The sequence below is a fragment of the Pristiophorus japonicus genome, chromosome 8, assembly GCF_044704955.1.
Source record: "Pristiophorus japonicus isolate sPriJap1 chromosome 8, sPriJap1.hap1, whole genome shotgun sequence".
Taxonomy (NCBI): Eukaryota; Metazoa; Chordata; class Chondrichthyes; family Pristiophoridae; genus Pristiophorus; species Pristiophorus japonicus.
This window is the reverse complement of record NC_091984.1, coordinates 46,993,463-47,010,833: the sequence shown is the minus strand read 5'-3', so window position 1 is coordinate 47,010,833 and position 17,371 is coordinate 46,993,463. Positions and strand designations below refer to the sequence as shown.

General features: G+C 41.3%; 1 protein-coding gene across 2 annotated transcripts in view; it reads right to left on the bottom strand.

The window, feature by feature from the left end:
* Positions 1 to 1,438: 1,438 nt before the first annotated feature.
* Positions 1,439 to 17,371, bottom strand: part of kif2c (kinesin family member 2C) — a 125,217-nt gene continuing 109,284 nt past the window's right edge. For both annotated transcript variants that reach the window (XM_070886746.1, XM_070886747.1), the window contains exons 18-20: positions 5,496 to 5,591; positions 4,182 to 4,317; positions 1,439 to 2,694 (exon numbers count right to left, since the gene is read on the bottom strand). In XM_070886746.1, the coding sequence (XP_070742847.1) occupies positions 2,630 to 2,694; positions 4,182 to 4,317; positions 5,496 to 5,591 (297 nt within the window). In that variant the 3' untranslated portion in view covers positions 1,439 to 2,629. The remainder of the gene's footprint in view (positions 2,695 to 4,181; positions 4,318 to 5,495; positions 5,592 to 17,371) is intronic.

The window sequence follows — 17,371 nt, the reverse complement described above, 5'->3', positions numbered from 1 at the left end:
CTCCGTAATCCCAATTACATCATATCCGTTAAGTTATCTGCGCAGTCAATTCATCCACCTTATGAATGCTCCTCACAAATCGAGACTGAGCCTCCAGGCTTGTTTTTTTTGAAACACTGTCCTTTTAGAATTAAGTTGTAATGTGGCCCTTTTTGATTTTTGCCCTTGATCATATGCCCTTTTGCCCAGTCTCTAATAAGCCCTACCCCTTTAGCTATCCTCTTGCTCAATATATTTATAACATCGAGTTTTCCTTGATTTTACTCGGCAAGAATTTTTCATGCTCTTTTAGCATTCCTAATATCCTTTTTAATTTCACCTCTGAACTTTCTATGTTCCTCCAGAGATTCTACAGTATTTAGCCATTGATATGACACAAGCTTCCCCTTTTTTCCCTTTATCCTCACCTGCAAGTCCCTAAACAGCCAGGGGGCTCTAGAATGGTTATTTCCACCCTTTTTTTTTTATAAAAAGGGCACATGTTTGGCCTGAGCCCTCTGGATCTCCTTGAATGCCTCCCACTGATTTACCTTCAAGTAGCTGTTTCCAGTCCACTGTGGCCAAATCACTTCTCAACTTGGCAAAGTTAGCTTTTCCCCAATTTTGGACTTTTATTCCTGGTCTATACTTGTCCTTATCCAGAACTACCTTGAATCTGACTGAATTATGGTCACTGATATCCCTTCCACCTGCCCAGCTTCATTCCCCCAAACTAAATCCAGAACCACCCCCTCATGTTGGGCTTGTTACATACCGACTAAAAAAAGTTCTCAAATGCATTTTAGGAATTCAGCACCCTCTATACACTTCACACTATTTGTCCCAATCAGTATTAGAATAGTTGAAATCCCCTACTATTACTGCCCTATGATTTTTGCACTTAATATTTGCTTTTCTATCTCCCTCCCACTGTTTGGGGGGGTCTATATAATACACACCTCACAGTGTGATCGCCCTATTTTTATTTTTCAGTTTGACCCATATGGCCTTATTTGATCATCCCTCCTCACAGCTGTAATAGTTGAAATCAATCAATACCGCAACCCCTCTTTTTACCTTCCTCTCGGTCCTGTCTAAAAAAAATCCTGTAACCAAGAATCCTGCCAAACCTGCCCCTCTTTCAGCCATGTCTCAGTAATGGCTATAATGTCATACTCCCGTGTCTACCTGTGCTCTCAGCTCATCTGCCTTATTTGTTATACTCCTTGCATTGAAGTATATACCATTTAGCACAGGAAGACCACCTCCTTGATTACTACTTACTTACCCTAGTTTCCTCTGACTTAAGATTCATTTTCTGCATTTTTGCTGTCCAATTTCAGCTTTACTTCCCTAATGAATTTGTTCTCAGGTTCCCATCCCCCCCTGCCAAGCTAGTTTAAACTCTTCCCCAAAAGCACTCACAAAACAATATGGTTTAAATAATAAACAGCTGCAAACCAGTTTGTATGGTTTATTAAAATGTGACAAAACGTTATAATGATTATTCAATTCAACGTTTTCCAATGGCCCATGCATTCTGGGACTGGATATGGATCAGTAAACAGTTTATTTGACTTTTCCATTGAGTGCAGCAAACATCAAGGGATAGACTAAGAAACCTTAATTCAGTTCTTCAACAGCTAGCTTATGCATAAAACACACATTTGGGGTCATTTCAGAATCAAGTCTATTGATTTCTCTGCTCCTATTCCATCTCTAGACAGAATTCAAAAAAAAATGTACAAAGGTAGGAAGAAATGCTTTGTGATTTAAGTAGAATCTGTTTATAATATCTTGCTTTGCCCTTGAGAACAGTTCAAAAAATACAAGATTGCCATGCTTCACAGATTGCATAAGAGCCTGATTTTTGCCAATACTGCAACTGATCCTGTAGCTGATTTATAAACCTAAAAGTTCACCAAGAATTCAGAAAATATTTCAGCAGTCTAACAGGTATACCAAGTTCCTAAGATAAAATGGTGGTTTCACTTACATACTGAATTGGCCTTTAGTTTTAATCTAATCATTGTTACTGGAGGAGGATACTGAAACCAGACCAAAATCAGAGTTCATGAAACCCAGATACCAAAGGCTTGGTAGTATATCCTATTGGAACAATTATAAAATGAGTTGTGAAATTCTCAAAGAACCTTTGTATGTATTGAATAATTCCACAATGCCAATACATTAAAATATAGATTGGTCTATGGAACATTTCTGCTAAATTTTGGGATGGGCTTGGGAGGAAGGACAGTGATTCCATTCTCCTACTTAACATTTATCTCCGAAATAATTTAATTTCTTTATAAGCAACCGAGGACTGGATGAGAGAAATCAATGCACCCTGAACAACAAAACATCAAAACTGCATTGCTATGTGTGCAAACTTACACTTTTAGTTATGTGTTACAATGTCAGTGCAAGCATATTATACACTAGATATAAATCTGTACAATTTTTCAAAAGAAAAAATATAAAAAAGTCAGACAAAGTTTTAGAAAGAGTTGCAAGGACAGGAATAATAAAGAAGAACACATGCAGTTTGCAGCCCTTGTGTGAAAGAAAGTTGAATCCAGTGGCCACAACAGTTACAATGCAAGTGCTTCACAGATGCTTCACAGATTGTCAAATTGAGGCCGGTGACGCCTCAGCCTTGAGTTTTGGCAGCTTGCTCCTCTTTCTGCAAGGCTTGTTTCAAGGCAGTCACATTTTCTGCAGATGAAAGACAAGTATTTTAATACAGACAGACCAAAACAAATTTAATGTCCAGATGAGAAACACAAATCACTTCATGCAACTCTGCAACATGATTAAATTGCAAGCAAGTTTTGATTTTTTGTGTCCACATTACACTAGTTTTAAAAGGGAGATACTATTTATAATCTGATGAGCCTCAAAAATCCCTTGTATTTAACAAGACCTCTGTACAGATTCAATAGATTAGTCTCAGATTTAAGAAACTAAGAACACTCCACAAACATGAAAAGGCCATTGACAGCAAGCTATTGTAAATGGCATTAACTCATCAAGCACATCCTGGTCTTATCTGTTTAGTGATGTGGTCAAAATAAAGATCCTAAAGGAAATGAAATATTTATTCTACAGTTATGAGATAGCAAATGGGGCCAGTACAACTTCTGGAATATGGAATGGGAAAGGGAAAGTAATTGATATTAATTTATTTAGTGACTTTGAACTCATTAATGTGTTTATTTGTAGATGCAAGCTTAAATACCACCTTTTGTGAACAATGATTTTGGCATAGTTTTTGGGGCAGCTAATGCTGATTACACAAAGTTTTAAAAAATGACCTAGGGCATCATACTGTTGTATTTTTGACATGTACACGGTGTTGAATTCAAGATTGGATATGGAATTCCATAATTCTCTATGCTCTTAATATGGTTTCTCTGCCCCAATTCAGCTTTTACTGCAGCTTTGCAGGATCTCAATAATTTGGAGTAAGAAACAGCCTTTTTTTATTTAATATTCTCCCAATGCATTTAATACTTTCACTATATTTTAAGAAAGCGGTACAATATATTGGAGCACCAGAATGTTCATGGATTTGCTGTGCCATAAGGAAAGTGAGATATAGGTTACCCTCTTCCATTAGTGGGATAAGAAACATCTAGATGGATTGCTTCAAGTCCAGTTTATTGGCCAATCTCAAATAGGGCCAATTCCTTGCTTTTGTACCTCTGCCTATATCTCTCAAGCCAGGGTTCAGCACATTTTTTCCCCGGAGGCAGGGAAATGGGGGTAGGTCGTGGACCCAAGGTGGGGTCTTACCCGCACAACAGTAAAAGCTTACACACTAGTGGCCGTAAACAAAGGGACAGGGACTCATCTTGGGCGATAGCGCAAACAGGCGTTAGCAAAATCAGCTGCCCGTTTTGTTACGCCAGATTGTCTTTCCATTGATAGAAAATTAAATTGGCAATAGCAAATTGTGCCCAATGACCAATTTCATCCAAAGTCTCCACCCAAGATGTCTCTCCATTCCATGTACCAATCCTTGTCTGGGCTCCAGGTCACTTAAGGAAGGAAGAAGACATGGACGAAGAGAGTGAAAAGCAACAGGGCAGCATTAGCAATTACAACAAAAATATTCTATCCTCCCACTTGTCTTTACATACAAATCAGCTTCATTTCATAATAGTTCTCCTTTATCCAAGAATATAATTTTAAAAATGTACTGTCAAATTCTTGCAATATTTCCATCCTCTCGCCAATGTAAGTTTGTAATATGTTGATGTAACTCTCAACATTATAGTCAGGTAGCTGAGTCATCTTCAGGAGTTTATTATCTGCATCACTCCACAGTAGTAGTTTCTGTAAAAAAATATATAAACATTTATTGTATACATTTAAAAATGTCCCATACTCATTACATGACATTTCAGTTGTGGTGACTGTTGGTAGAGAGACAGGAAAATGGCAGAGAGAACAACATTAAGCTTTCCTAGATCTGGTGTCACTCACATTTGATAAAATTCCTACTCTGTCCAATGTGCCTCAACTGCAACCTCTTGCATTATACCAGATCATGTATTATTTCCCACCCCTAGTTGTTGGCTCTCGTTGCAGATGCCTTGATTAGTCATGGGCAGGTTTTTACTGTGAACTCAAATGCACTGGAAATTAGATTGAAATTACTTGCATTCACTTGTAGCCCTATTATTGTCCCAATTTGACACTAATACCAGCATCCTGACAAATGGGCATCACAATCTTGGCTGCAGTACATCTGAACAGAGCAGTGGGGACACCAGGGATTTTCCAGGCTCATGCTAAACTTCACATAATGACAATAAAAAGGACAAATGTTTTGGAAACAGCATACTTATTGGCTGAAAGGAACACCAAGTAATTTTTGATTCAAGTGTTACCTTGCAAGATATTATTTGTGGCTTATGTTAATATGCAATAACAAATTTGTATTACAAGCCAAATAGTTTGCTTAAAACCTGTTAAAATACTTCAGTACTTTTAAAATCCTGGATCATGTACTCCATCAATACTTAGCTAAAAGAACATTCAATTGTGATTCTTACAAAGCTCTAAGTGCAAGATGCATCCTTCCAACAGATCAAGATACTTTAAAGGTGGGGTGCCCCAAATTGCTCTCCTAATGCTGCACATTTTCCTGCTCCAGCCCCCCCCACCCAACCAACATCCTTCTTACTGGGCTGGCTTAACAAGCACTAGTTGCTCTGTGGTACTTAACCATTTGTACAAGAGCCTTGACTGGGTAATGTTGGGCTATTCCAACAAGCAAGATGGGGATGGGATGGGGAGGAAAGAAAGAGGAAAGTCACAACCAATCCTGTTCCAGTCTTTACCAGATATCCATGTACATTCAATTGTAGTAGCCCACAACTGCCTGGATTGTGATCAGCTAATATACTGGGGATCCTCCTGGTGTAAACGGCTCAACTGTTCAGCTGCAGAACAGTCATTGGTTAGCTAAGGAATTAGTCAACATGATTTTTGAAAAAAAGTTTTCATACCTGTTGAATTTCTCGATGTTCATCCACCACCTGTTCCTCCAGCTCAAGAATTCGAGAAACATCTACATGCAAGTCACAAATCTTTGATGTTGCCTCCTTAAAAATGGAAGGACAATTATCAGAACACATCTATAAGTAAGCATTTTAGGTACAATATTTAAATAGTGTGAATATAACAGATCAAGATCAGGGCCATGGCAGAATATATGTATATTAGTGACTGAAGAGTTCATGCTTTCAAAAGTTAATTAGTCTTAGTCTTACATTGCACCCTCAACAAGGGACATGAACAGCAGTGAACTAATTTTAAAGCACTGGTGGATTGCCTGCAAATTTCAGCAACTATGCAGATGAATGCAAAACAAGAGCTGCTAATTTTAGATAGCCCAGTTTTTCCATTATCTAAAACTTTGTTTTGGAAGCAAGGTAAAATATACACCCAAGAGACTGACTGGTCTCACCATCCTTTCTAGCTACACTATAGGTGATTAATTTCAAAGTAATTAAAAAAATAAACTTTCATGTTCACAATCAACAGATCAGGAAAAATCTTTGACCACCTTGGGACAAACCAAAAGCAGAAAACTGCTTGTACTCTTGATCACATGCAGAGAGAACTCGTAGGTTTCTTTGCTAACAGCAAATGGGAATCAAACTGAAGTTAGCTGCGAGTAATTAACAAAACCATGTTCAGTATATTGATTAACTGCTGCAGAGCTGACATTTTACTTTAAGAGGCTGCACCTATTAGCATCGGAAAGGATCCCAAATGATGGATCGGCCTGTTCTGGATTGCACTGTCGAATACAGATATTAAAGAGGAGCAAAGGACTCACATGGTTTCTTTCTAAAACTGGCAAACAAAAAAATGTAACTTAATTATCAGAATGAGAGATAGAAGCTGAAACAAAGGCGAGGAAGAGAAAGACTTCTATTCACCTAGAGATCTAGGATTGATACAGTCCCATTCAGACCATTGCAAGAGCTATAAATGAAACAAGTGGGACATACTCTATGGGTTAAATCTCTGGAATCAGCTTATTGTAGTTGATAGCTAAGCCAATTCATTCAGAGGCCAATTAACCTGCTGTGTATTTCTAAAGATGGACAATGAATGCTGGCCTTGCCAACAATGTCCACATCCCATGAACAAATTAAAAAAATTACAAGAATTTAAAAACACAGTACACATTGCAAATCTGTCCTGCTATACATTTGCAGTTTTATTTCCATCAAGGACCCCAAAAAAGTAACAGCCTTCACCATTCTTTAAACCATCGCAAACATGAACTTGTCTTTCTTTCAGAGGCCGATTAACCTGCTGTGTAATTCCAGAATTGTGTTATTTAAAATGCATATACTATATTGATTAGTACAGCACGGTTTTATGCCCAGCACAGGACATTAGAATGGATGAATGAGTAGGTATGTTAGAGCAACTTCATTTGGGTGGGGGGGGAAATGGAGGAAGAAAATAACTAAATAGAAAAAGATAAGCAGCTACATCTAAGAATTATATCTATTCTTAATATTTTGTTTCACAGTACTATACTTTTCTTGTAGATTGTTATTTCCCTTCATTAACAGTTTCAATCAGGGCTGTTTCAGATATAACTAAGGTGGTGGTTTAAAATTCAATAGTTTCCCCATCTATATGCCAAGTCCAATAAAAACAAATAGCTAAGTAAATATTTTGTGACATATAGGATATTCACTGAAGTCATTGAGCAAGGAAAATTCTCAAGTGCCAGCCATGTTTATCGTAGTGCATCACACCTTTCCACTGGGCATGCTAGATAATATATTCTCTAGAAAAGGTAGATTACAAGAAAAGTAGTAATCTCAGGATTGCTACCAGTGCCGTGTGCTAGTTGGAGTGGGAATAGCAGGATAGCTCAGATGAATGCGTGGCTTGAGGAGTCGTGCACAAGGGAGGGATTCAAATTCCTGGGACATTGGAACCAGTTCTGGGGGAGGTGGGACAAACCGGACGGTCTGCACCTGGGCAGGACTGGAACCAATGTCCTAGGGCGAGTGTTTGCTAGTGCTGTTTGGGAGGAGTTAAAATAATATGGCAGGGGGATGGGAACCAATGCAGGGAGACAGAGGGGAATAAAATGGAGACAGAAGCAAAAGATGGAAAGGAGAATAGTAAAAGTGGAGGGCAGAGAAACAAGGCAAAAAACAAAAAGGGCAACTTTACAGCAGAATTCTAAAGGGTCAAAGTGTGATAAAAAGACAAGCCTGAAGGCTCTGTGCCTCAATGCGAGGAGTATTCTGAATAAGGCGGATGAATTAACTGCATAGATAGCAGTTAACGGATATGATGTGATTGGCATCACGGAGACATGGCTCCAGGGTGACCAAGGCTGGGAACTCAACATCCAGGGGTATTCAACATTTAGGCAGGATAGACAGAAAGGAAAAAAGGAGGCAGGGTGGCATTGCTGGTCAAAGAGGAAATTAATGCAATAGTAAGGAAGGACATTAGCTTGGATGATGTGGAATCAGTATGGGTGGAGCTACGGAATACCAAAGGGCAGGAAACGCTAGTGGGAGTTGTGTACAGACCACCAAATAGTAGTAGTGAGGTTGGGGACAGCATCAAACAAGAAATAAAGGATGTGTGCAATAAAGGTACAGCAGTAATCATGGGCGACTTTAATCTACACATTGATTGGGCTAACTCAACTGGAGGAGGATTTCCTGGAGTGTATTAAGGATGGTTTTCTTGACCAATATGTCGAGGAACCAATCAGAGAGCTGGCCATCCTAGACTGGGTGATGTGTAATGAGAAGGGACTAATTAGCAATCCTGTTGTGTGAGGCCCCTTGGGGAAGAGTGAGCATAATATGGTAGAATTCTTTAAGATGGAGAGTGACACATTTAATTCAGAAACTAGGGTCCTGAACTTAAGGAAAGGTAACTTTGATGGTATGAGGTGTGAATTGGCTAGATTAGACTGGCAAATGATAAAGGGTTGACAGTGGATAGGCAGTGGCAAACCTTTAAAGATCATATGGACGAACTTCAACAATTGTACATCCCTGTCTGGAGTAAAAATAAAACGGGGAAGGTGGCTCAACCATGGCTAACAAGGGAAATTAAGGATAGTGTTAAATCCAAGGAAGAGGCATATAAATTAGCCAGAAAAAGTAGCAAGCCGGAGGACTGGGAGAAATTTAGAATACTGCAGAGGAAGAAAAAGGGTTTAATTAAGAGGGGGAAAATAGAGTACGAGAGGCAGCTTGCCAGGAAAACAAAAAATGACTGCCAAAGCTTCTATAGATGTGAAGAAAAAAAGATTAGCGAAGACAAATGTAGGTCCCTTGCATTCGGATTCGGGTGAATTTATAATGGGGAACAAAGAAATGGCAGACCAATTGTACAAGTACTTTGGTTCTGTCTTCACAAAGGAAGACAAATAACCTTCCGGATGTACTAGGGGACCGAAGGTCTAGTGAGAAGGAGGAACTGAAGGATATCCTTATTAGGCAGGAAATTGTGTTTGGGAAATTGACGGGATTGAAGGCCAATAAATCCCCAGGACCTGATAAGTACTCTGGGATGTAGACTAAGGAAGTGGCCCTAGAAATAGTGGATGCATTGGTGATAATTTTCCAACAGTCTATTGACTCTGGATCGGTTCCTATGGACTGGAGGGTTGCTAATGTAACACCACTTTTAAAAAAAGGGAGGGAGAGAGAAAACAGGTAATTATAGACCGGTTAGCCTGACTAAAGACAGTGGACAGCTTCAAGTACCTTGGCAGCACCATATCAAGTGATAATCTCCTTGGACAAGGAGATTGATGCAAGGATCTGCAAAGCCAGCCAGGCACTTGGTCGCTTGCACACCAAGGTGTTGAGTCACCACCACATCTGACTGTCAACTAAATTGTTAGTGTATAGAGCAGTCGTTCTCATCTCTCCTTTATGGATGTGAGACCTGGATACCCTACAGGCGACACCAAAAAGCTGGAAGCTTTCCACATGCAGTCTCAGATCTATACTTCACATACGCTGGCAGGACCGGGTGTCAAACCTTGAGGTTCTGGAGAGAGCACAATCAACTAGCATTGGAAGTGATGATCATGCGAGCCCAGTTCCGATGGGCTGGACATGTCATCCGCATGGCTGAGTCAAGGATCCCTCGTCAAGCTTCTTCACGGCGAGCTCTGAAGGCCAAAGACACCAGGGGCACACCCGCAAGCGCTATAAAGATTGCAATAAGGCTAACCTCCAGTACTGTGGCATCCGACCAAAGAACCTCGAGAATACAGAGCTAATAAAATCCAGTGGGGAACCCTCACGAGGACTGCTTGCCAGACCTTCGAAGAAAGCCGATGTCAACGCTTGCGGGACACTAGAGATAGACCACATCAGGTGGCAGTACGGTCAGCATCAGGCACATCGAACTTCCCTTGTCCGACGTGCAAGAGACTGTGTGCATCCAGAATTGGCCTATACAGCCACTTGAAGACACATGCCATTGATGATTAGCACATCAACATCTTTGTTGGATACGACAGACCACCAAGAGCCTGACATCAGTAGTGGGGAAAATGTTGGAATCAATTATTAAGGATGAAATAGCAGTGCATTTGGAAAGCAGTGATAGGATCGGTCCAAGTCAGCATGGATTTATGAAGGGGAAATCATGCTTGACAAATCTTCTGGAATTTTGAGAATGTAACTAGTAGAGTGGACAAGGGAGAACCAGTGGATGTGGTGTTTTTGGACTTTCAAAAGGCTTTTGACAAGGTACCACACAAGAGATTGGTGTGCAAAATCAAAGCACATGGTATTGGGGGTAATGTACTGACGAGGATAGAGAACTGGTTGGCAGACAGGAAGCAGAGAGTCGGGATTAACAGGTCCTTTTCAGAATGGCAGACAGTGACTAGTGGAGTGCCACAGGGCTCAGTGCTGGGATCCCAGTTCTTTACAATATATATTAATGATTTGGATGATGGAATGGAGTGTAATATCTCCACGTTTGCAGATGACACTAAACTGGGTGGCGGTGTGAGCTGTGAGGAGGACGCTAAGAGGCTGCAGGGTGATTTGGACAGGTTAGGCAAGTGGGCAAATACATGGCAGATGCAGTATAATGTGGATAAATGTGAGGTTATCCACTTTGGGGGCAAAAACACAAAGGCAGAATATCTTCTGAATGGCAGATTAGGAAAAGGGGAGTTGCAGCAAGACCTGGGTGTCATGTTTCATCAGTCATTGAAGGTTGGCATGCAGGTACAGCAGGCTGTGAAGGCAGCAAATGGTATGTTGGCCTTCATAGAAAGGGGATGAGTATAGGAGCAGGGAAGTCTTACTGCAGTTGTACAGGGCCTTGGTGAGGCCCCACCTGGAATATTGCGTTCAGTTTTGGTCTCCTAATCTGAGGAAGGGCGTTCTTGCTATTGAGGGAGTGCAGCGAAGGTTCACCAGACTGATTCCAGGGATGGCTGGACTGACTGGATCAACTGGGCCTTTATACACTGGAGTTTAGAAGGATGAGAGGGGATCTCATAGAAACATAAGATTCTGAGTGAATTGGACAGTTTCGATGCGGGAAGAATGTTCCCGATGTTGGGGCAGTCCAGAACCAGGGGACACAGTCTTAGGATAAGGGGCAGGCCATTTAGGACAGAGGAGATGAGGAGAAACTTCTTCACTCAGTGTTATTAACCTGTGGGATTCCCTGCCGCAGAGAGTTGTTGATGCCAGTTCATTGGATATATTCAAGTGAGAGTTAGATATGGCCCTTGCGGCTAAAGGGATCAAGGGGAGGGAGAGAAAGCAGGAACGGGGCACTGAAGGAATGATCAGCCATGATCTTATTGAATGGTGGTGCAGGCTCGAAGGGCCGGACGGCCTACTCCTGCACCTATTTTCTATGTTTCCATTACTCGGGTGGATCACTGGAGCTATGTACACACACACCATCAAAATGTAACTATCCAAACTAATTTTAATCTCCAGATACTCGCTCAAAGATTAGACACTCTTTTGAATTCATAACATAATAGGAGCAGGAGTAGGTCATTCAATATCATGGCTGATCTTCCACCTCAACTTCACTTTCCTGCACTATCCCCATATCCCTAGATTCCCTGAATATCAAAAAATCTAAGAGATTTAGATCTAGAATGTACTCAAATATGGAGCCTCCACAGCCCTCTGGGGCAGAAAATACCAAATATTCACTACCCTCAGTGAAGAAATTTCTTATCTCAGTCCTAAATGATTGACCCCTTATTCTGAGACTGTGACCTCTGGTTCTAGACTCCCCAGCCAGAGGAAACATCATTCTTGCATCTACCCAGTCAAGTCCTTGAAGAATTTTGTATATTTCAATGAGATCACCTAAACTGTAGAGAATATAGGCCTCATCTACTCTATCTCTCCTCATACATTGGGAGACTTCAATTATGCCAATATAAGACTAGGATTGTAATAATATTAAGGGCAGAGAAGGGGGAAGAGTTTTTGAAGTGCGTTCAGGAGAACCTTCTTGATCAGTACGTTTCCAGCCCAATGAGGGAGGAGGCATTGCTGGTTCTGGGGAATGAGGTAGGTCAAGAGCAAGTGTCAGTCGGTGAACATTTAGGGAACAGTGATTATAGTATCATAAGGATTAGATAAGCTCTGGAAAAGGACTGGGAGCAATCTCAAGTAAAAATGTTTAACTGGGGGAAGGCAAATTTCACTGGGATGAGAACAGAATTGGCCCAGGTAAACTGGAATCAAAGATTGTCTGGCAAAACTAAGCGAACAATGGGCTGCCTTTAAAGAGGAAATAGTTTGGGTTACAGACAAGGTACATTCTCACTAGGGAAAGGCAGGGGAACTAAAGTCAGAGCTCCCTGGATGACAAAACAAAGAATATGATGAAGCAGAAAGAGCACATTTGACAGATGTCAGGTTGCAAATACATCGGAGAATCAGGTTATATATATATATATATATATATATAGGTCGGAAGAGAAGGGAAAAGGAAAATAAGAGGGGCAAAAAGAGTGTGAGAACAGAATGGCAGCCAACATAAAAAGGTAATCCAAGAGTCATCTATAGGCATATAAATAGTAAAAGGGTAGTAAAGAGGGTGGGACTGATGAGAGACAGAAGTACTAAACAAGTACTTTGCATCTATCTTCACCAAGGAAGAGAATGCTGCCATAAACAGTGAAGGAGGTGGTAGGAGACTCTTGATAGGATAAAAATTGATAAAGGTATTAGAATAGGTGGCTGTACTTAAAATAGATAAATCACCAGGAGCAGATGGGATGCATCTAGGATGCTGAGGGAATTGAAAACAGAAGTCACAGAGGTACTGGCCATAATATTCCAATCCTCCATTAGATACGGGGACGGTGCCAGATGACTGGAAAATTGCAAATGTTACACCATTGTTCAAAAAAGGGTGTAAAGATAACCCCAGCAATTACAGATCAGTGAGTTTAACCTTGGTAGTGGGGAAACTTTTAGAAACCGTAATCGGGAACAAAATTGACACTTGGATAGGTGTGGATTAATTAAGGAAAGCCAGTACAGGTTTGTTAAAGGCAAATAGTTTGATCGAGTTTGCTGCTGAGGTAACAAAAGGTAATGTGACTGACGTAGTCTACACGGATTTCCAAAAGGCACTTGACAAAGTGTTATATAAGCTTGCCAGCAAAGTTGAAGCCCATAGAATAAAAGGGCAGCATGGATACAAAATTGGCCGAGAGACTGGAAACAGTAGTGGTGAACGGTTGTTATTTGGACTGGAGGAAGGTGGTGCTCCCCAGGGATCGGTTATAGGACCACTGCTTTTCTTGATATATATTAATGACAGGGCACAATTTCAAAATTTGCAGGTGACAAAACTTGGAAGTACAGTGAACAGTGAAGAGGATAATGATATACTTCAAGAGGACATACAGGCTTGGTGGAATGAGTGGAAATGTGGCAGATGAAATTTAATGCAGAAAAGTGTGAAGTAATAGAAAGTAGTAGAATGAGGAGCAGACATAACATAAATGGTACAATCCTAAAGTGGGTGTGCAAATTGTTGAAGGTGGCAGGGCAGGTTGAGAAAGCAGTTAAAGCTTGCAGGATCCTGGGCTTCATGGAGAGGTAGAGAGTACAAAAGTGCAGAAATTATGAACCACTTGTATAAAACACTGGTTCAGCCCAGTACTGTGTCCAATTATGGGCACCGCACTTTAAGGATGTGAAGGCCTTAGAGAAGGTGCAGAAAAGATTTATGAGAATGATTCCAGGAATGAGGGACTTCAGTTACATTAATGGACTGGAGAAGCTGGGGTGGTCGTTCTTAAAGGTGATTTGACAGATGTTCAAAATCATGAGGGGTCTGGACAGAGAGAGAGAGAGAGAAACTGCTGCCATCGGCAGAAGAGTCGAGAACCAGAGGACACAGATTTAAGCTGATTAAGGCAATGCAAGAAAAAAAAACTTAATCACTGCCTAAGAGTGGTGGAGACTGAATCTTATTCAAAAAGAGAGTTGGATGAGTATCTGAAGGAAAAAGATTTGCAGGGCTACAGGGAAAGGGCAGAGGAATGGGACTAGCCCAAGAGTTGGCACAGGCTCAACTGGCCTTCTGTGCAGTAGCCATGCTATGATTCTATGAAATAGGAGCAGGAGGCGGCCATAAGCCCCTTCAGCATGTTCCACCATTCAAGATCATGGTTGAACATCTACATCAAATCCACTTTGCCATCCTATCCCCATATCTCTTGGTGCCCTAAAATCCATCAATCTCAGCCTTGCATATACTCACTCATTGACTGTATCTATAGCTCTCGAATGGAGAACTCCAAAAGGTTCACAATCCTGAGTGAAGTAATTTCTCTTCATCTTAATGACCGACCCTTTATCCGGAGTCTATGCCCCCTAGTTCTAGACTCTCCAGCCAGGGGGGGAACAGCCTCTCAGCATCTACCTGGTCAAGCCCTCAGGAATTTATACATTTCAATGAAGTCACATCATTCTTCTAAACTCTCTGGAATTTGGCCCATTCTACTCAATCTCTCTTAGCACAAATCCCTCATCCCATTTTGCCTATAATTACCCCATTTGACCATTCGCTTTGTCAATTACTGTTGATGCACAGCTGCTAAGTTAGCTCGTCATTGGAATGGGGGTCTTCATACTTTGAAATTGACATTAATGCAAAAGGATAATGGTTATCACTTTTTGGCTGATAAGCGGCTGGCCATTTTAATGGTGGGGACTGCATCAAGATAAATTACATGGGCAACATTAATGCAATGCTACTTGGCAATTGTATTCGCTTTAGTATCTGGTGCATTTTTGTAGTGCTCCCCTAGTTTAAAAAAAAAAGAATCACTACCCTTAAATCACTTCCTTACAAATATGAAAGAATAATTTCTCTTCACTATGCAATGGGATTGTTTGAGGACCATTATGCCTTTTTTTTTACAATTTGATCTCGATGCAAGATAGCATTTATATAGCACCTTTCACTGCCTCAGTACATTCCAAAGTGCTTAACAGCCAATTAAGTACTTTTGAAACGTTGGAAACTGCAGCAGCCAATTTGCACATACCAAGGTCCCACTGACAGCAATGAGAATCTGTTTTAGTAGTGTTGATTGAAGGATAAATGTTAGGCAAGAGAACCACCCTACTTTTGGGCATGATATATTTTACATCCACCCAAAAGGGCAGATGGCACACAATTCTTTTTAAAACTCATCTGAAAAATGGTACCTCTGACAGTGCAGCACTCCCTCAGTACTGCACTGAAGTGTCAGTCTATATTATGTATTTAACGGTCCAGAGTGGGACTTGAACCCATTACCTTGAGTCAGAGGCAAGAGTGCTACCACGGAGCCAAGGCCGACACCTAAATAATGCCTAGTTGCCCCGAGGTAGTGATGGCCTTTCTCCTTAAACTATAACTTGTGCTGATGGTACTAGGTAGAATTGTTTGAAATTGGAGGAAATTGTTCAACTTCTGATGCCTCCAGTTCAATCCAAGATTGCTCTAATCTCGGTCATTGAATTACAATACGCAGATGACGCTTGTGTTTGTGCACACTTGGAGTTCGAATTCCAAACCATCGTTGACACCTTCACTGAAGTGTACAAGAGTCTGGGCCTCACATTAAACATCAGTAAGACAAAGTCCTCTACCAATCTGCCCCCGCCACACACTACTGCTCCCCGGTTATCAAGATCCATGATGAGACCTTAGACAATGCGGACCACTTCTCATTCCTTGGGAGCCTACTATCACAGCAAGGGCAGACATCGATGAAGTGCAACATCACCTTCAGTATGCCAGTGCAGCCTTTGGCCACCTGAGGAAAAGATTGTTCGAAGACCAGGATCCAAAACCCGGTATCAAGTTCATGGTCTACAGAGCATTCGTGATGCCCACCCTCATATGCTTCAGAGACATGGAGCCACCAACGCTGCCTCCGAAAAATCCTGCAAATTCATTGGCAGGATAGGTGCACCACGACTGTTCTCAGGCCAACATCGAGGAATTGACCACGCTCGACTGGCTCCGGTGGACAGGCCACATTATCCACTTACCTGTTGCTAGACTCCCGAAACAAGCACTCTACTCCGAGCTACGTCACGGCAGGCGAGCCCCAGGAGGGCAGAGAAAACACTTAAAGGACACCCTCAAAGCCTCCTTGAAAAGTCCACCAACTCTTGGGAATCCTTGGCCCAAGACTGTTCAAAGTGGAGGAGGAGCATCCGAGAAGGCACCGAACACTTAAGAGTATCTTCACTGGGAGCACGCGGAAGCCAAGCACAAAAAGTGGAAGGAGCGTACGACAAATCAAGCACCCCATCCACCAACGACCATCTGTCCCACCTGTGACAGAGACTGTAGATCCTTCATTGGTCTCGGTCACCTTAGAACTCATTTTAGTGTGGAAGCAAGTCATCCTCGACTCTGGGGATTGCCCAAGAAGACGATGACTAGGTAGAGGATTTCTTAGTTATCACTGGATCAAAATCCTGGAATGATGGACATGCCAAAGTCAGGATGATACATGAGTGGAGGGTAACTTGAGGTGCTGGTATTCCTAAGCATAATGCTCTTGTCCTCATTATTAGAGGTCATGGAGCTTACTGGCGCCAGAATACTGCAGAAGGTATTAAGAATCAACTTCAGTGTGGGGTTGAGTCACATGTAGGCTAAACTAAAGAGTGGCCAGCTGTCTTCCTGAAGGACATTCGTGAACTAATTGAGTTTTTACAACAACCCGGTAGTGATTCTTTTGGTACGAGCCCACAAGCTACCAAAATAAAGTTTCACAACTTGACAGTGGGATTTGATCTCACCACTTATGACTTGGTGGGCCAATACCTGATCAGTACATTACTGTAACCAATTATTAACACATTTTAAAAGCACAAAGACTCCAAACTTACCACTGCCTCAATTTTGAACTGAGCATTTTGTACTTGGGAAAAATATAATTTGTTAAATCCACCTGAAATTTAGCAATGGTTATATCCAGTAGTTACATCTAGTTCCTATGTACAATACAAATCCCGATTCCTACTAGAGCAAACATATTCACAATTAGTGCATCACAAAAGACACTGCAATTCTAGAAACAGAATTTGATGAGCACCTCTATCTTTGTGCAGTTTCAAACGTGGAACAAGCAATCTCAAGGATAGCTGTCCACTTTGAAGTCTGGGTGGACTCATTGCAAGCCACTGAACAAGTTCTGGCAAGTCCTTTAGTTGAAAATTAGTGAATACAAATCTTCCTACTCCAGGGAGCCAGGGCCACTGATGTGGCAGGTTCCAGATATTTAGGTCTGATGATTTAACTGGAATTTAAAAGCACAAACTGATGCCTACCAGCAAGTTCTGGA